Consider the following 18,708-nt stretch of genomic DNA (forward strand, 5'->3'; position numbering starts at 1 on the left):
CTGCTTTTGACATATAGTTATAGTCAGCTGCATGCATATATGCTTTAGTATCCAGCCAGTTCAAATGTAGCCTTTTTTTGTATATACATATATATTTATGTAACGACAACAAATTATTTTATTTAAGACGTCAAACAAAATTTTTCAAACAAAAAACTTATTTGGAAAACTTATATGTTTTCTTCATGCTATTTTATTTATGAATTTCGAACTAAACGTACGTTAGAGATTCTTAATTTGAATCTTAACGAGCACCACTTTTCGTACACATCTGGCAGCACTATCGCATATTTCTGTCATGTATGCCAATTGAACTTAATTTTTATAAAAACTAATAAACACAATTATTTTTTAAATAAATAATTATATACTAAATTATATACAATTAATACAAGTTAATATTACATTGTAAGGTATTTCAAATTATATTCACAGTTTCAGCAGCAGCGCAGTTGAAAGGCTGCCACACGGCGGAAAAAAGTTGCACAGTATACAGTGGCTGCCACTAGAAGAAGTTGGGTTGGTTTGTAATACATCGATATATCGACTATATTTGTATCGATACATCGACAGCTATAAACAAGAAGAAACAATTTAAACATAAATACTATAAGGAATAGTAGCAATAACAATAATTAAATATAGCACATAACATATTCTAAAATTTAGCCATACAACGATCGATATAGATTTGCTTCATCTGTAATAGATTGTTGAAGTGGCTGTCACAAGTAACGGGTACGTTCACAAACTGTCATCTCTAAGTCGTAACTAAATTTCAGTAACAAATTTGGAGAGGTTTTAAACAAACCAAAAAATGGCCTGCAAACAGTTGATGAATCGTGCTAGCTCCCTAGGACGCTGCAACCAGAACAAGCTGATGCCGCTGGCCAGCATGCGCTGGTCCAGCACACGCAGCGACATCGAGAAAGTCACACACACGGGCCAGGCAAGAGCCACAGCGCTCAGCTGTTTCCATTTGCGATTACGCAAACAAAATTTGTTATTAATTTCGGTTTTGCTTTAATAACATTAGGTATTCGACAAGGACGACTATCGCAATGTGCGCTTCACAAATGCCAAGCGCTATGTGAATGAGAACTGGGGCATCAAGCTTATCGACGAGATTCCACCCAAAGAGTGTGAAGAGCGCGTTGTTTACTGCGACGGAGGCAACGGTCCGCTCGGCCATCCAAAAGTCTACATTAATCTGGTAAATGGAAGACATTGATGTGAATTAAATGTGCCATAATTATATGCATCTGCTTGTTATAGGATAAACCCGGCAATCACAGCTGCGGCTATTGCGGCCTGCGTTTCGTGAAGAAGGAGCATCATTAAAATCAGTCTTTGGTTCTTAAAGAAAGCTCTTGTTACTAGTTGAATATATATAAATATACAAAATACGAAACAACTTATAAATGCCAAGCTAACGGAACTGTATTTACTGGAACGTTGCCGGAAATATGGGAAATTGTATGAAACAAGTTTCTGGAGGATAAGTATAACAGTTTTCTAAAGTAGACCAATTGGAAAAGACTCTGATCAGACCCACTATATTGCATATTTGTCATAGGTTAGTAAAAAGGAGTTTTTAATAATACGAAATCCTTATGTTTTAGGAATCTGAATATTACAAATATTTTCCAGAACTTCAACCTATGTACGTCTATTTAAGGTCTTGTATAATAGGAACTAGCATCAACAGAGCCCTTAAGGAACTTTTCATATAGTATATTTCAGATAAATATGATTCTTTAACTTTTCTTTCATCTCCACATCAAGAACTTTTCAGACTACTCTGTAAATTAAAGTTATCTAAAAACAATAATAAAATATATTTGGAATAGCAGCATTATTATTGCCTTGATGCAAATCCTATCAAAACAAGTGTAATTATAGCAATAAATAAGCAAACCAGCTGTTATATGATATAAATACATATATGCTAAACCAAATGATATTTATATAACTACCCACACCATCATATAAACAGATATCATATACATCACATACATATGGCATATGGAATGAAACGATCCCTAGTTTGTTGCATTTGTTTTTATTGCACAACACTTTTATTCACTTACATTTCGCTTGAATGATATCTAATACAATGTTAAATGTATGCGTTCTTGCATTATGGTCTATTTGTAGTATGCAAACTATTAACTAAAATATATATATTTATATATGTATACATATACAAATCTGATATATAAATATATGTATGCAAAACAATAATTATCAAAAAAAGAAGCCAAGGAAATTATATAAATGTATAAACTATATAAGAACTGATCCGTTCATACCATAACATATTGGGAGTGCAAATATAAGTATATATATAATATACATATATATAGTAAGTATATCAAAAATCAAATGTATATATATTTATATAGATCATAATTATGCTTTGTTTTCCGCATGCCATTTGCGAGACTATTTTTGTTGATTTTTTCGTTTTTTTTTTTTTTTTTTTTTTTCTTTTGTTACTACGGGCACTTTAGATGCTGCACGCTCCATTGAGACACAGATAGTAGTACCACGAAGAGAATACAAATATAAACAAAAATAAGTCGAGCGGGCCACATTGCGGCCCCACCGCGTGCGCCATGGATCGAGTCAAGCCGAACTGGCCCAAAACTGAAGAGAATCATGTTCACACAGCTGCTGCAGCGCGTCCTGCGTGAGAGGACGCGCCGCCCACTCAGCGCCTGGAGAGTGTGCGTGGACTCCTGGCAGCAGTGTGCTCTGGAACTGAACTGGTGTGTGTGGGCGCGTGTGTGTGTGGGGCGCCATCAGAAGCGCTGCTCACGCACACACACACACGCACACATAGAGGCAAAAAGGCGATTGATACTCGCCGCTTGCTCAAATAATCATCAATGGTATTTGACCACGATCAGTGGAATCGTCGTCATCTGTTGTCTCAATTGCGTTTCATCTAAAACACCAACAAACACTTAAGAGAATGTAAACTAAAATGTAATAGGTTCTAATTTGGATGTTGTGTGGGACTATGTTGCCGACGAATCGCTTTAGCTTATCTTCATACTGTTGCTGCTGCTGCTGCTGCCGTTGGAGTAGTAGCAGCAATGTTCGCTTATCTTGATTGGGGCAATAGTTGTTCACCACTGGTCACCAGAGGTTCCGTGGCATGGCGTAGCCTTCTTTTGTCACAAATATGTTGCGACTCATGCACGCCTTGCGATCTCCGCCAGCTCCAACGCTAGCAGCCGTCGACCCAGCACTGCCAGGGCCCTCCTTTTTAACGGTCGTCTCCTTGCGTCCATCCACTATGCGAGTGACCGTGGTTGTTCGCTGACCGGTCGAGTCTTGGGTCACCTTGGTGGTCTCATAGGTGCCGTCGGGCTTGCGCACCGTCTTGGTCATGACGCTCTGGCTAAACATCTTCGGGCCCTGATAGGTGCCATCGAATACGCCGCCAAACGGTGTCATGGGCGTCATAATGTTCGGCTTGGCGTTCGGCGGCGGACGTGACGGCAGCATCACAGCCGGCTTCGTTTCGCCATCGGCATTGAGAGTGCCATGGATGCGGCCCATGATGAGCTCCTCGTCCGAGAGCTTGGGACGAGGCGCGGCCCGGCGCAAGCCACGCTGATTGGAGGGCAAAATGTTGTCGTGGCCCTCCTCCGGATTCAGGCCCTGTATCAGCGAGTACAACTGATCGGGATAGATTCTGGAAACACCAAAGGAAACATAAATATATAAATTAGCTTATATATTATCCACCTACTCTCCATCCAGATCGGTGTCTAGCGCGTTATGCTTCTTCTGAAACTCCTTAAGTATTTTGCTTTCGAAACCCGGCTTTAAGAAATCCTCCCTCAAATTACGCTCTAGCCCAACCTCTATTGGGGAAAGGCAAGAGTTTCAAAGCTGATGAATTATGGGATTCACTATAAACTCACCTTCATTGTCCTGCACTGACTCCAGCAGTCGCTGCAGTTGCCGCTCGAAGTGCTTCTGCATCTCCAATGGACTCGTGAAGACCTGAAAAGCAAACTTGCGATCGTCATCGAACAGTTCGTCATCCGTTTCAGCCTCCTCGAACCATTGCGGCTTGCGAAACTCATCCTTGTTGGAGGCGGATGCGGAAGCACTGCAAAAGCGTAGGCGGCTTAATCACAAAGGCAAAAGGTGCACAGAGACTCATATACACAAACACACACACACACACACTCGTGTAAAGAGTTACGACACCCGCACACACACACACAGTGACATCAAATGCAACCCCAGCAAAGCCCGCAGGAAGTTCACTTCAATACGCAGCCTCCGCACACACACACACACGCGCACAGTTATGCAAACCCACACACACGCACACACTCATGCACATAAATACAGGCCGTGCACACATTTGCGCCTGTGTGGTATCCTGGTAAAAAGTGTATCTATCATAGCAGGTGCCTGGTTTATCGATCCATTTCATTGAAAAAAGCCGCAATTGAAGCAAATCAATCGAATTAAAAATAACTTACTCTGACTCCGGCTGCTGCTCGAATTCCGATTGGAACATTTTCTTCAGTATGTCCATGGCGCGTTGTTGCCTTTACTTGTTTGTTTTCTTGTTAATAAACTACCCAGAAAATGCTTAGGGCTTATCCTTTTTATGGGAAGCCAGCAACGCAAACGTTGTTAATTTGTTGTCGAGAAAGAAAAAACTAAAAGAACCAAAATGACGCAAATAACAATTGACTTAGCAAACTTGTTAAATATATATATGATTTTATAGTTGCTGTAGTTTTTCCTTCTAATATCGTTCAGTTGTGTGCACACAATTTTCTTCGAGTATCTCTTAAACACCACCACGACGGACAGAAATTGCTCGATTATCGAACAGCTGAGCGGAGCAAGTAGCGGTGAGCGTTTCGTTTCAGCTGTCCAACACAGCACGCACACACACACACACACATACGAACAGTCGTGTTTGTGTGTATGAGCGTGTTGCGTCACGAAATGGAAGCGAAACGTTCACTGCATGAATGTGTACATACTGGAATCAGAACATGGCGGGCTGATTTGAAATTCTCTCCCTGCTAGAAATTTTGGATTAGGTGTTGAGTAAACAACTAAATTCTATTTGGTTACAATAATTTATTCAACTTTTTTCTCTAAATCTAACTAGTTATTTTTTTTTAATACTTCGAGAATGTGATGCAAGAGGCATAGAAACACTGACAAATTGTTTTTATATAGAGATTTTTTGCTCTCTAATGGTGCCAATTTGAAAGCCCTTCTACTTGGCCTCCTGCAAGCTGTTAGTTTGTGTGTTAGTTTGCTTATACGGATTTGTTAGTTGGTATTTAATTTAGTGGTTATGCTTAAACCGCATTTACAAACTGCGAGATCTTCATTTGTATTGATTTGTACAAATTATAAAGTTGCTGTTGCTTCCCGTTTCATCTCTTCCCCTTGATTGTTTGTTGAACTCTCAGCAGCCAGACTGTCTTTTCTCTTCTTTGTTTTTGTTTTTTGTTTTGGTACTAGTTGGGTGCCCCTCTTAAGGTTACATACACTAAGTCAAAGTAATTTAAAACTCTAAGCCATATTCTCCTTGTCGCCGACGCTGCAGCGTTTCCCCTTCTGAATCTTCATCATTTTGTTCTCGTCGGCGCATTTGGTGGTGATGGCATTGCGCACCTCCTTCTCGCTGGCATTCGATTTGCGGGTGACCGCAAAGATGATGTCCTGGATCTTGAGTGGATCGAGCATTTGCTTTAACGGCTTCTGCTGGTCCTTGAACGCCGGCGACGGCTTCCCGGTCATCGAGTGGGTGGCCAGGGTTTCGCGATCAAAGATTGCCACCAGCAATTTGCGTGTGGCCAGCGAGGAGACGGACCAATTGATGTTCTCAAAGACGCTGGCCGGCACACAGGTGTTGTTCGGCCCAATAGAGACCATCACATTGTCCGCCTTCTGTTGTAGTGTCTTAAACTCCGGCTTCCACTCGCCCGCAGATGTATTCAAATTGCCGTTGCTTTTGCGTGCCGGCAGCTTGTATTGCATATTGTGCAGGTGTTGCTGCTGCTGCTGCAGGGGCTGAGGGTGAGGCTGTGGTGCAGCCATGTTGTTTTGGCACTCCTGCAGCTCCAGCTTGCGGCGTTTGATCAGCTGCAGCGGTGTCGAGGACTCGCGCTTGATCTGATGCTGTTGCAGTGGCTGCTGATGCTGCTGCTGCTGCTGATCCTCGCTGCCCAGGCAAATCTCCAGACGATCCGAGTCGGCAGAGGTGCTCAGGCTGTTCAGGCTCTCAGCGGCCAAACGTATCTCAATGGCATCCGCATCGTTGCAATCGGCGCCAGCGGCCGCTATGATCTTATAGTCAATCACCTCGCTGCGCTGCGGCTGAGCCGAGCTGGGCGCACAGATCACCGAACTGGGCGGCGTTAAGATCTGGGGCTGATGTGCGGGCGGCGACGTAGCTGTGGCCGTGGCCTGTTGCATGCGCGCCGATGTCGCATGGATTTGGGACAACAGATCCGTGTGCTCTTGCAGCTTGCTCTCCAAATAGCGTACCTTTTCGCGCAGGGCGCGATTCTCGGCCTCCACATGGGGATCGACGTCGAGGGTGCGCAGCAGGCCAAAGTCCTCGCTGGTTGTCTGTGTCCAGGCAGTGAGCAGCATCGGCTGATCTGCTCGGCCGTGCCAATGCGAATCGTCGCGCACATTTATGAAATTCGAGCCATTAGCAGACAATATCTAAACAAAATAATATATTATGTCGACTATGATGCAGTTGCATTGTCTTTAGGCCAACTTACTTGTGGATCCATTCTGGCGATCCTGTTTGCTGTCCTGCGTTGTGTGCGTCTTGCAGGCTGAGCGTCTACTGTGCGAAGCGCTATACAAAATCCAACGAAATTGGCGGCAGAATAGCAAGCAACGCGCGCAAAATAAAACACCAAAATGCATGCACATCCATGGCCAGAGAGCGAGAGAATGAGAGAGAGAGCGAGACACAGAGGGGTAGTTTAAACTATTTGGCACAATGCATTCCAACTACTTACACATGCTACCTGGGTCACCAATACAGCTGTAGAGTACGTATAAATGTGTTAGTATGTGTGTGTGCTTGGTTTCTAGTAGTTCAGGTATTCGAATTTGTTCTCCGCGTGCGTGCTCTCTGGAATGGGACTTTCTACTGTTCTATATCCCAACTGGCGTGCGAGCAAGTTTTATTTTTGATCCTTTCTCTCTTCTACTTTTTATGCCTGCCTGCACCACGCTGCATGCATACCGTTCGCGCGGGAACAAGAATCGTATTTTGAAGGCAAACAGAGTTGCCAGCTTCTGCGTTTGCGCAAATGTCAGCGTTTCCACTGAAAATTAACAGCAAATTAATGTAGAGCAATGATGATTAGATTTGCATATAACAATACAAAATTGATTATAACTATATTATATATATAAGCTGCAAGTAGTCGCTTGGCCAAACCGGTTTTTTTTCTATAGAGCGCAATGGGACCAGTTGTCAGCTATAAAAATAAGTTTCCTATACATCAACGGCTCTCTGATCGGAATAAAAAGGAAAAACATCCCTAATGGCTGCAGATGTTACAGCCATTAGAGCATGAAGTATAATGGAATTTCTTAAGTAGAATCTTCTTGCCAGGTAGAATGAGTCCATTGTTGCGCTCTTTTTGTGTAACGCCTGTAAACTGAATTCGCAAAAGTCTGTATGTTTTTCCAAGGAAATCCTTGAAGACGCTGCATTTTTTGTATAGCTGATTTTTGAGGTCGAATTTCACGGTTGGGTTGAAATGCGAAGAATGCCTGACAAAAACTCAATTTTTTGGTTGGTGTAAATGCAATTGGGTTTTGCTAATAAAGTTTTATATGGATTTTTGAATATATTATATAGAGAAAGGACAATATTACAATATACCTAATTTTTAGATAGATAGCAAATATAACACAATCTAAAGCCGGAATTTGAATCTCATTAATTTCTAAGAAAATTTTTTGTTTGAAAAACACTTTTCGTAAAGGATGCAATTGCCAAAGTGAATTTCCCACTCCCAATAAAATTCGCTTTCGTGCTCTGGTAACTCTATTGGCCATCTGTCAAACTGAAAATAACTGTTAATCCTGGATCATAAAATCTTGCCGATTGTAAAGGAGTTTTCAAGGCCAGAATTCGTACTTTAGTGTAATACAAAAATTTTTTTGCAAGGAAAAACCTTTGCAGCTGCGCACACCTTCCGTCTTACCTGTTGCTACCTGCCGCACAAGGGATCAAACATGCAGAATTTTCACAATATAAATTTTGAATATAAAAATGGCAACGTCGAACCGTATCGTATGCCAGTTCAAGACAGTCCGGAGTCGTGGATAGACCAAGCTCGAGCAGCAGCTTACACAAATTTGAATACGCCTATAAATCAGCTGAATATTCAGCCAAATAATTTGCCAATTGCGCCATTTGCACCTGCGCCCTATTCGTTCGCATATCAACAGCTTTTGAGTCAATTCGCACCGAATCTGGTGCCCTACTATTACACATTGCTGACTCCAGCGCCCGTTAATTTTAATTACCAGCAGAGTGGGGCTCCCGGAATGGACATTGAGAAGTATATCAACTATGAGCTCATCAAGCAGCAAAGTTTGATGCGCAAACAGAGTGTGAGACCGCGTCCACTCGGCCAGCTTCGGTTGCCCGCTATTCGACCATTGTTGGTGCCCAAGAAGGAGCCACAGGAGCGACGTGTCATCAACGTTCAGGTGGTGTCCATGTCAGCTCCCTGTTCACGAAAACCCAAAAACGACGTTGAACCTCTGCCGCCCGTCGAGCCGTCGTTCAAGGAGGGTGTGGCGAAGATCAGCAAAAGTCAACATCATTATACGCAGCTCTTTGATCGTCTGACTAGCGTGCTCCAGACGTTGAATCGACGCTACGATGGCAACGAGCCGGAGCCGAGGCCGGAGGTCGAGCACGATGAAGCTCCACCGCCACCCATGAAACGAGCGCGCCACATGTCGAGCAGCTCAAGCGAATCTCATCAGGAGTCAGAGAACGTGACGGCTCTCTCGCATTATCCGCAACGCGTGTTACTGCCCAACGGCAGCACGGAGTATGTGCTGGGCCCCAATGGCACGCGCATCGATGCCAAGGCCTATGGCCAGGTCTTCTGGACAAGTGCGCCCGTCGCGACACGCTGCCTGCTGGGCGTCGTCTTCAGCAACGATGAACTGGCCACGCACACGCTGACCGGCAAGCCGTCGCCCGCGTTCTATGGACGTGAGCGTCCAGCAAAGAAGATGCTGGATCAGAATCGAGTCGACGATATCGTTGTCAGTGTGCGCAATCGCACCGGCTGCAAGGAGCGGCACATCAGAGCCACCATTACCACAAAGTGTGCCGATACGGCTAAGAAATACAAGCGACGCGCCAAGAAGGCGCTCAAGGACAACGTCATAGACGAGTAAATGAAAGATAATATCGATATATATATATGATATGGATATGATCCAGCCATAGCTTTAAGAATCTTAATAATCATAAAGACTTTCTAATGCGAATAAAGATGCTCAACTAAAAGCAAATTTTATTGGAGCCATGCCTGCCACAGCCTTCCTCCTATTCTCGTATAACAATAACCTAGTGAATCGTAGTTTACTTCTTGTTAGGATTCCAAGCCTCTACCTTGGGAGGCGTTGTGCTGTATGGCATATATGCCTCTGTAATAATACGTTAAATGTTAGTGTTTGGAACGAAGATTCATTCAATTTTCAGAATTACCCTTGGTGCCAGACAGATTCTCGCTGTGATCCGCAATCCACTTGTGTTTGGGTCGGCAGCCATCGCGAATGGGTGGTAAATCGGTCTACAGACAAATAATACAAAACTTATATCTTATAATTAACAATTCCACAAACAGCGAGCCCACCTTGTAGTGCATCCAACCGTACCACTCGGCGGGTATTTGAGAGCCATCGTAGTCCATGTTCACATGAGGCGAGTACTCCACCCAACGGTTTCTGCCATAGAAATAGTAGGGATTCTCAAAGTACCTGTTTCCGTACTTATCAATGCCAATTAGTTTGCCCGTCTTTAGGTCATCATTTCTGTTTGTATACAAATTGGAATTTCAGAATTTTGCAACTTATATAAGAGAGCGATGCGCATATTCTTACCTGTATAGCTTTAAATAGGCCTGTTTAAGTCCGCCGGCTTCGCGTATTGCCTGGAACAGTCTGCCTAGGCGGTTAATACCTAGAAATTTTGCCATTCTACTCGCTGTTTGAAATAAATATTAATAATTTGCTAGATTTGTGATGGAAAAACTTACGTGAAGCAAAGCAAAGTTGCCACTACGTTGAAATCTCTATGTTATTGTTGTGCTGCCAGGGCTGCACACATTTTCACCCGGTGTTGCCAAACAGCTCACAATATTTTGTATTTTCATTTCAGATTTGGCAGCCCTGCATCTACATCTGTTCGGCGATTTGGTGTTTCGTGATTCATTGCACTGGATAAAAAAAGAAGTAAAAAATCTACAGTTCTCTGTCAATAAGATGGCTAAAAATACATCGAGCAATGCGTTTCGGAAAATTGATGTAGATCAGTACAACGAGGATAATTTTCGGGAGGACGACGGCGTCGACAGCGCCGCAGTTGGCCCAGATGAGAACGAAATCACATCGCTGCTAACAAAAGGCAAAGGTGTCGAGGCGCTGCTCAGTGCGCTTCAGAACGCCCCCCTACGTTGTAAGAACCAAAATGTCAAGGTAGAGAGCATTGCGTCAAATGAAACATAGCAAGTGCTTATCACATAATACTCATTGCAGGACAACGCCCTGAACATAACGTTGCGCGTGCTGTTATCAATCAAGTCAACGCAAATCGATCAAGCCATCGATTCGGTGGAACAGAATGATCTGATCGACGTGCTCATGAAGTATATATATCGAGGGTTTGAAACACCCTCCGAGGGCTCCAGCGGGCACCTGCTGCAGTGGCACGAGAAGGCGTTCGCCAAGGGCGGCGTTGGCTGCATCGTACGCGTGCTCTCGGACACGAACCGTGCTTAATGAGGAAACATTGTTACAGGGACAAGCAACCACAAACCAACAAATATATAAATTAGTCATAACTGTTGTAGTTTCTTCTGCCAAGGAAATTCCACTTGAGAAACCGTTGTAAACACCCGAGCCGGAGCCCGAGCGCTAGTTTCATTTTGCCGCAATAACAAAGACAAAAGTTTTCCAAATTAGATTTTAACTCGTATTCAAGTATTAAAGTTTTTATTACAAAACTGCCTAGTGTATTCCTCTAGCTCGTAAGCCAGGGGAATCAAGGATAAAACGTAAATAAAAATATGATTCAAACTTGAATTAACTTGAACACAAATATTTGGTGGCACAATCCAATCAAACTTAACTGCGATTGTTCGTCACTCGCTCAATGATTTAAAAAGTACAAATTTAGTTAATTATTTAATCAACTGTTTCTGATTTTATTTGACTATTCAAAAAAGTAATAGGTGCTTTCATTAACTTAAAACAAATCGATCACGGCGACAGCCGAACGCATCATCATCTCACATGCAAAATGGTCAAATGGGTCTCAATAAAGCTGATGAAGGAGAAATGCTAGCAAATGCCTTGGATATTCTATGCTGACTCTACGATTCTTCAAATGCAGCAATAAGAAAACAAAGAGAAATGTTTGAAAAGTGTATATACTTAAATCTATTATATAATATGGTCTGGTTTCTTAGCCCGTATTCAGAACTTGATGCTATGAATGAAATGTGCTAATGTTCTGGGGAAACATTCAACAAAGCGGAGAACTTCTGTTTTTGATAGTAGCTATAGCTGTATCTGCAGTTGTTGCTTTTTCAATAAATAGTGCGTTATAATTTCTTGGGATTATGCCTCCCAGCCGCAACGGGCTCCACTGTCATCTTCATCTATCTCTGGTCGAGGCACTCTCTACCACATGTGAGTCTCTCGTATTTCGCTTATAATATGATTCGCACGAGTGAGCGCCTGCAAAATAGATTGAATATCAGCAAATTAATAAACAATCTCAATTTAACAGTAGTTGTAAAATCACCTTCAACATATCCGCCGCCTCTTTTCGGCGCACTGCAATGTGATCCGACTCGTTGAGAAGTGTTTCAGCCTTATCCGACTTATACAAGTGTGTGACTAGCTCACTCTGAAGGTTGTCCTTAACGTAGTTAACCAAAAAGTGCATAATCGCCTTTGGTACAGAGTCTTGTATGGATTTGCGCACAATATAGAAGTAAGATTTAATCAGCCGCTCTGTAGGGTAGGTAAAATATCAGCTAATGAGAGGGAAAGATTATTCGGAGATCAAACGAACCAATCACATCGCAATCCCTTTGCTCCTTGTCAGTGAGTCGGCGGGGATTAGCCATCTGCGGCACATCGGGCAGCAGATTTACCGGCTTCAGTGGAGTTATATTATTATGCACTGGCGTATTGCTAGCCGAGTTCTCAATGCTATCGGGACGATTGGGCGCGGGTGGTAAAATATTTGACAGCCAAGAGCCCGCTGAGTTATCGCCGTTGTGATTCTGTAAAATAGGAGCAGTTAATATTAGCGTATGCAATTTTGAATATTTGTTGAAATGTTAGCCAGTTGATGTCTAGGGGCTGCAGTTGTGGCGTGCTTAAGTTAAGATGATAGATATTTGGAATTAAAGAGTTTGAAATGATTGCATTACTCAAATATAAATATTTTTTATAACTGTAACACAAGGGAAGCATTCACACCGACGCTTACATACCCTTGACAAAAGCAGCCCATAAAACGTTGTAGAAATCTATGAATATAAAAATTTAAAAATCTTATATTACCTAACTGATGTGATAACAGTGAAGCCGAATTGGTAGATTTATATAAAATATGAATAAATTTGTTGATATATACAAATATGCGATATGATTATCTTATCTTAGACAGTTTCATTTTGTAAGAGAGGGAGTTTCTATTCGATTTTGGTAAAGAAATCTATCTGATATTTTTTCATGCATAATTAAAATATTTTAGCTTGAAAGTTGAAAGTTATAAAATACTTTAAATAAATGGCCCCCTCTTGATTATAGTCTAAAGCTTTAGCTAATTAATCACATATACATAATCTCTTCAGTTAATTATCCTATATGCCATATATTACTATAATCTCTACCTGTTGCTCATGTGCATCATTTTGCTGCTGTTGTTGCTGCTGCTGCTGTTGTTGTTGCTGCTGCTGTTGTTGTTGTTGCTGCTGCTGTTGCTGTTGTGTCTGCAGCAGTTGTTGTGACGGTTGTTGGCTCTGCGACATCGAATTGTGGGAGGAGACCTGCGGCGACATTGTATTACGTGGCGTATTCGTTCGGCGCGACTGTACGAAGGGATCACTGTCGGTCTTAAGTAGGCTGGGCACCAGTGCGGCTTCCTTGTGGAAGTCGGGATGTTTGGTATTGATGTACGCCAGTTCGATGGCCACAATGTTCTCGACCATGACATTGGTGGCGGGCAGACGACAACGCAACAGCTGCGTCACCACATCAACAATCTTTTCGTGTAGCTTGGGGAAACTGCAATGCAGAAGAGCATGAGAAAATTGTGCGCTTGGGTAATTCACTTAGCCTACCGCAGCATCTCCTGTTGCACCTCGTTGCCGCAGTGCTGCACAATGCGCTGCATCTCCTCGTGTATGAGCTCTACGCAGCGCAGCGAAGGCTCCTCTAGGCGTCGGATTTGCCGCTTTACCAGCAGCTCGAATGAGACCTCGGGCACAAACAGCGCCGGCCTCGGACCCGTTGCATTGCGTATGGCTGTCAGGATGTCCATTTTGGTCAAGCCTGCCAGCGGGTGTATCGAGTCCAGTGTGCGCCCAAAGATCTCATGAAAGATGTAACAGAGGCGCGCGCCGCCGCACAGCTCTGTCGTCTCGATATTCCGCGCGGTGCCCTCAATCGTGGAGCAGTAGGCGCTGGAGAACTTCGTTATGATGTGCAACAACGTCTGGCTCTTGTCCGACACGTCCTCGCCGTAGGAATTCAGCAGCGATTGGAATTGTGTGGACATTATGTTAACACGTGTCTAGAGTATAGTTATAAACTATATATATTAAAACTAGAATATGGAATAATAATAATTGAGTTGCACCTTAAGATCGGGCAGGCAGTCGCGTATGTGATGCATCAGCAGCCGATTCAGCGTCTTGGCCAGGTAGGGTGTGCCGTTGCGTGTGGCCAATGTGGGATACTTGCGCTGCAGGAAAGCCGCCTCGTCCTTCATTTGCTCATCAATGTCCTTTTTATCGATGATGTCCTGTTGCGATCGATTCATCACACCAATGATGCCAAGTTTGACTGGTATGACACGTCCGCAGAGAATATCAATGGCATCGGTGCCGGCATCCATGAGATCCAGTTTAGTGACCACGGCCAGTGTGCGCCTGCCATCAGGATCCACATCCTTGGCCAGCTTGAGCGCCTCGCTGGTCGCCATGTCAGTATTGGCCGCCGTCACGGCCAAAATGATCGAATTGGGATTCTCAATATATTTGACAACCAAATCCTTAATCTGGGCTTCAATATCCTCGGGTTGATCCCCGACGGGCACTTTGGTAATGCCTGGCAAATCGACCAGGGTCAGGTTGACGACGCGTGTCGAGAATATCTTTAGATTAATGGGCTCCGGACAGATGCCCTTGTTGTTGCCCGCCACTCGCTCCGTTTCGTTCTCGATCTCGTGGCGGATTTCATTGAAGTCCGTGAAGCATTTCTTTGTGTGCAGAAAGCGTCCCCATTCTTCTGCATTGACAGTGCCTAAAAGAAAGAAATCATACTTTAAATATTTTGCATAATATTAGTAGACTTCCTCTCACCATTCTCTGCTGAGCGATGCTCGCGATCTTCGAGTGGACAGTAAATCAGTTGCAGCACCAGCGGACGACGCGTCACAATGCCTGTGCCTCGTGGCAGAAACGAGCGTCCCACTACGCTCTCGATGACAGAACTTTTGCCTGAACTCTGCAATCGAACACAGAAAACGATTAAGTTTGTAAGAGTGTATATAATCTGCCTATTCTTATATATTATATCTACTATTGCAGCCAGGAAGCCAGTGCTCCGATTAGCCCACACACACACATTCTTATCTGCAATCTATACACGCTGAGCACTCGAGCTAGACATGTGCCGTAGTGGAGTTACATATAGACATTACTTACTGTCAGAAAAAGTCATAGATTTTGAGTGGATATTATTTAAGCAGAACTGAAGGGATCGAAATAATCTTCTTTGTTTAAGTCTAAATTCACACGGGGTGTTGCCCATAAATACAAATGTCGCGGTATCTGCTTACATTCAGAATTAGGCGTACGACTTTTATTACTTTAAATAATTTAGGCATTGTTGAATTTAGTCAGCTGTTGTAGCATCTCCCTTTCTTTCGCTTTTTCATATAAACCGACGATGACCCTTTGATATTTTTTAAAATTATTATTATTATTTTTTATTTTTTACATTACATTACATTATTATTATTATTATTTTTTACAACAGTCTTTGGAAAAGTACTGACTTTACAAGTCAGTTTGGGGTTTTATATAATAAATAATATTATAATATTTTTTTTTCCATTTTTGCTCAAAAATAAAAATAATAATATAATTTATGCATATAAAAAATAAATGTAATTTTTGGTAAATATATATATATATATATATATATATATATATATATATATATATATATATATATATATATATATATATATATATATATATATATATATATATATATATATATGTATATTTTTTTGTTAAATATATATTGTAATAATTTTCTGTACTTTTTGTAGGCTATTCAATTATAGTTTTAGTTGACTCTACTTTTGTTAATATCTTTAAATAAATAAATAAAATAAAAATATCATTTATATTATTATAATTCTTGTTTATGTGCATAAGGAAACTGAAACCCACTTAATCAAAGGTTTTTGTGGAATACAACTGATCTATTTAAAAGCAGTATAGACAATATAAGATATTGTATATTGCAAGAAATCTGAATTATATTGTAACATTAAATTACAAATAAATCGATCTACAATCAGATCTAAAAATCTAAACATATGTAAGTCAAACGAAGGGCTTGCAAGAAATTCCTAAATAAATTCTCTTACTCAAATCAAAGGTCGGCTTTAAAATACGGGAGCATGGAATATAATGTAATGTAATCCTATTACAACTGTTTTGGCTGAAATATGCGACAGGGTTTAATTAATATTCGATTTAGTACGAGGGTAGATATAGAATCAGTGTAAACTTTAATAAGGCAATTAAGCTTTAATTACATACAGCTTTCAACCGATTCTGAAAATCAACAAATTGAAACTGTATGTATGAGTGTTCTGTGGTTGTGCGTCATGTATGTGTGTGTCTGTTTGTTGTTTTTGTATTGGAATGTATCACAGCAGCTGCTTTTGTTCCATTTACTGTGCACAATATCGATTTTTCATATGTATAGGAGCATAACCAGCTGCGGTTGCACTTAAATTATATAAAAAATATCAAAGACATAATGACACAATGTCCATTTGAAGCAATTGAAAACAATTCGTTATTACGTGCCGGCATCGGCGTGGGTCAAACAAGAGCCCCGTTATATAATGGAAATATGCCAAATAGTATTTGGCGTGCGTGCAAAATGCTGAACAGCTCCATTTTTGGTCAGCTGTCGCAGTTGCTCAAACATTATTCAATATGCGCTTTCATTTGGGCGCTCCCAGTTGTTCGGCTGATTGCTGTTCCGTCTTACCTGACTGCCGAGTACAACAATTTGCGGCAATTGTATTGAGTCAGAGCCGACGGTGTTGAAGACATCTTGCAATTTGTTGATAACTGGAATAAGCGCTTCCATTTTTCAGTCAGCTGGCAGTAGTGTACGCACGTTTTAGCTCGCTCTCTGTCACAATTTGCACAATAATTTGCCTATTTAAATTCTAACACATTAATACTACGCGTTGTTGGGGATTTGATTGACGCGAGTGTGTGGTAAAAACTTTTTGCAAATTTTGACAGGGCTGAACAAGCGTTGACCCCCTGTGAGTGCTGCCAGATCAATGAAATAAGTTCGTGTGTATTTCACTCGTAAGCAACACCGATAAACTCAAAATAGTGCAGTATAGCTTGCAAATTTAATTCGATATTCATTTTGATGAAAAGTAAATAATAAATATATACAAATTTTGATATTAATCTAGTTTTGAACGTACATGTCACATTATATGTGTTTGGTGGTGGTACTCTCACATTTTACAGCACTGTTTGAATTGCGCGCGCTTCAACAAGTAATCGACATCATTTACTGCAATATAGAGTGCGCGCTATGAAATTCTTTCAAATTGAAATGCTTATCTTATCATTGACGTTGTAAAAGTAGGTTAAAATAACACTTAATAAATATTCAAATGATGAAATTGAAATTAGTTTTATAAAATCTTTTGTAATTCTAAATTAAATTTCATTGGAGTGCTGAAAGTTGCAGCTTGCTTTTGCTCTTTAAATGGGAAATAAACTGAAATAGACAATTCAGTTTGAAATACCGCAACCACAAAGACATCCCGTTGAAGCCTCAATGTTCGATTGGAAAATTTAACAAAGTGGCAGGCAACAATAGATTGCAGCAATCTCCATGCTTCATTCAATACCCCGGTAGTTATCCGTTCTACGCTTTTATGGATTTTAGTTTTCTTTATTCTCTTTGCACTTTTTTTTTTGGCTTTAGACTGACAAACAAAATTTGTAGTGTATATGTGAGTGTGTGTGCTTCATTGTGCAAACTTAATGATATGGGCCCAGCTAGAGCTAGTACCATGTCCATGGTCATGTCCATGTTCAATACTCTCACACATACATAGACACACACACCACAATTCACAGTGCATTGTCGGCCCATCTCAATATATTCCACTTTGGCTTTAGATAAAAAACTGTGCATGAGCTAGGAGCAGGAACTTGAGCTCCGGCTTCAGACTGGACTGGAGGCAGCAGCAGCAGCAGCAGGCAGCTAAGTGGTCAGAGGCATTGCATGCAAACAGCAAATAGAAAATAGAAAAGGGACAATCGAGCTTGCCTCACAAGTGCCTTAGATTTGCATGTGTATGTGTGTGTGGGAGCAGCGGTTACTGGATTCTGTACGGTGGGCGTGGCTCCGACATAGTTTGCTACACGAATTGGTTGGCAAGCAACCAATGTGTGTGTGTGTGTGCGTGCGTGTGTGTGTGAGCAACTCATCTGTCGATTTTATTGTTGTATGCATATCAAGGATACTCAAATATGCTCGTCGCTAGGCTCAGTGCATTTAAAATTTGATAATGGCCCAAAATGGTTTCGTGTATTCAATAGAATCCATTTTGACGTTGATTTGGCCTATTTGCTAGCAATGCACATTGTTAGCCCTTTTGTGCTCAGCTAATTAATTGAATCGATAAATACCCAATGCTCAATGCCCATTTACAGGAGCTTAGCCAGAATCGGTCTGCAATCGGACTATGTCATTCTATTCAGCTGCTGATTAGAAGAATGGCTAGCTTAAGCTGTTTAAACAGCAATAAGCTCATTAGTAGGTTGGCCTTTGCTGATGTAAGACATTTTAGTATTCATATGAAGTTGCATGGATTGAGGCAATATTAATCGCATTTAA

At 41.6% G+C, this 18,708-nt stretch overlaps 7 protein-coding genes across 8 annotated transcripts; 3 read left to right on the forward strand and 4 right to left on the reverse strand.

Annotated features, from left to right (window-relative positions):
• The first annotated feature begins 718 nt into the window (after positions 1 to 718).
• On the forward strand, positions 719 to 1,433 carry LOC6577372 (NADH dehydrogenase [ubiquinone] iron-sulfur protein 6, mitochondrial). The gene is made up of 3 exons (XM_032729320.2): positions 719 to 949; positions 1,037 to 1,213; positions 1,276 to 1,433. Exons 1-3 carry the CDS (start codon positions 818 to 820, stop codon positions 1,339 to 1,341), a joined length of 375 nt encoding a protein of 124 aa, XP_032585211.1. The 5' UTR covers positions 719 to 817; the 3' UTR covers positions 1,342 to 1,433.
• Positions 1,434 to 2,969: 1,536 nt separating this feature from the next.
• LOC6577373 lies at positions 2,970 to 4,974 on the reverse strand. Its single transcript, XM_002003304.4, has 4 exons — positions 4,512 to 4,974; positions 3,939 to 4,129; positions 3,764 to 3,878; positions 2,970 to 3,706 (listed from the first exon to the last, which is right to left on the reverse strand). Exons 1-4 carry the CDS (start codon positions 4,565 to 4,567, stop codon positions 3,145 to 3,147), a joined length of 924 nt encoding a protein of 307 aa, XP_002003340.3. The 5' UTR covers positions 4,568 to 4,974; the 3' UTR covers positions 2,970 to 3,144.
• Positions 4,975 to 5,112: 138 nt separating this feature from the next.
• On the reverse strand, positions 5,113 to 7,287 carry LOC6577374 (protein insensitive). The gene is made up of 3 exons (XM_002003305.4): positions 7,041 to 7,287; positions 6,795 to 6,874; positions 5,113 to 6,732 (listed from the first exon to the last, which is right to left on the reverse strand). Exons 1-3 carry the CDS (start codon positions 7,042 to 7,044, stop codon positions 5,572 to 5,574), a joined length of 1,245 nt encoding a protein of 414 aa, XP_002003341.2. The 5' UTR covers positions 7,045 to 7,287; the 3' UTR covers positions 5,113 to 5,571.
• Positions 7,288 to 8,094: 807 nt separating this feature from the next.
• Positions 8,095 to 9,586, forward strand: LOC6577375 (early boundary activity protein 2). The gene has a single exon (XM_002003306.4). The coding sequence runs from the start codon at positions 8,275 to 8,277 to the stop codon at positions 9,457 to 9,459; it is 1,185 nt and encodes a 394-aa protein (XP_002003342.1). The 5' UTR covers positions 8,095 to 8,274; the 3' UTR covers positions 9,460 to 9,586.
• LOC6577376 (probable NADH dehydrogenase [ubiquinone] 1 alpha subcomplex subunit 12) lies at positions 9,547 to 10,262 on the reverse strand. Its single transcript, XM_002003307.4, has 4 exons — positions 10,168 to 10,262; positions 9,921 to 10,098; positions 9,773 to 9,857; positions 9,547 to 9,711 (listed from the first exon to the last, which is right to left on the reverse strand). Exons 1-4 carry the CDS (start codon positions 10,260 to 10,262, stop codon positions 9,647 to 9,649), a joined length of 423 nt encoding a protein of 140 aa, XP_002003343.1. The 3' UTR covers positions 9,547 to 9,646.
• Positions 10,263 to 10,455: 193 nt separating this feature from the next.
• LOC6577377 (actin-related protein 2/3 complex subunit 5-A) lies at positions 10,456 to 11,288 on the forward strand. The gene is made up of 2 exons (XM_002003308.4): positions 10,456 to 10,761; positions 10,822 to 11,288. Exons 1-2 carry the CDS (start codon positions 10,549 to 10,551, stop codon positions 11,062 to 11,064), a joined length of 456 nt encoding a protein of 151 aa, XP_002003344.1. The 5' UTR covers positions 10,456 to 10,548; the 3' UTR covers positions 11,065 to 11,288.
• Positions 11,289 to 11,461: 173 nt separating this feature from the next.
• LOC6577378 (dynamin-1-like protein) lies at positions 11,462 to 17,116 on the reverse strand. 2 transcript variants are annotated; one of them, XM_032729319.2, is made up of 9 exons: positions 16,822 to 17,116; positions 14,886 to 15,030; positions 14,162 to 14,826; positions 13,644 to 14,095; positions 13,194 to 13,587; positions 12,792 to 12,827; positions 12,365 to 12,578; positions 12,092 to 12,303; positions 11,462 to 12,024 (listed from the first exon to the last, which is right to left on the reverse strand). In XM_032729319.2, exons 1-9 carry the CDS (start codon positions 16,921 to 16,923, stop codon positions 11,968 to 11,970), a joined length of 2,277 nt encoding a protein of 758 aa, XP_032585210.1. In that variant the 5' UTR covers positions 16,924 to 17,116; the 3' UTR covers positions 11,462 to 11,967. The 2 variants fall into 2 exon arrangements, with proteins under 2 accessions (XP_032585210.1, XP_002003345.1); XM_002003309.4 differs by lacking the exon at positions 12,792 to 12,827 and having other exon boundaries at positions 16,822 to 17,115.
• Between the last annotated feature and the right edge of the window lie 1,592 nt (positions 17,117 to 18,708).

The sequence above is a fragment of the Drosophila mojavensis genome, unplaced genomic scaffold (assembly GCF_018153725.1).
Source record: "Drosophila mojavensis isolate 15081-1352.22 unplaced genomic scaffold, ASM1815372v1 contig_36, whole genome shotgun sequence".
NCBI classification, from domain to species: domain Eukaryota; kingdom Metazoa; phylum Arthropoda; class Insecta; order Diptera; family Drosophilidae; genus Drosophila; species Drosophila mojavensis.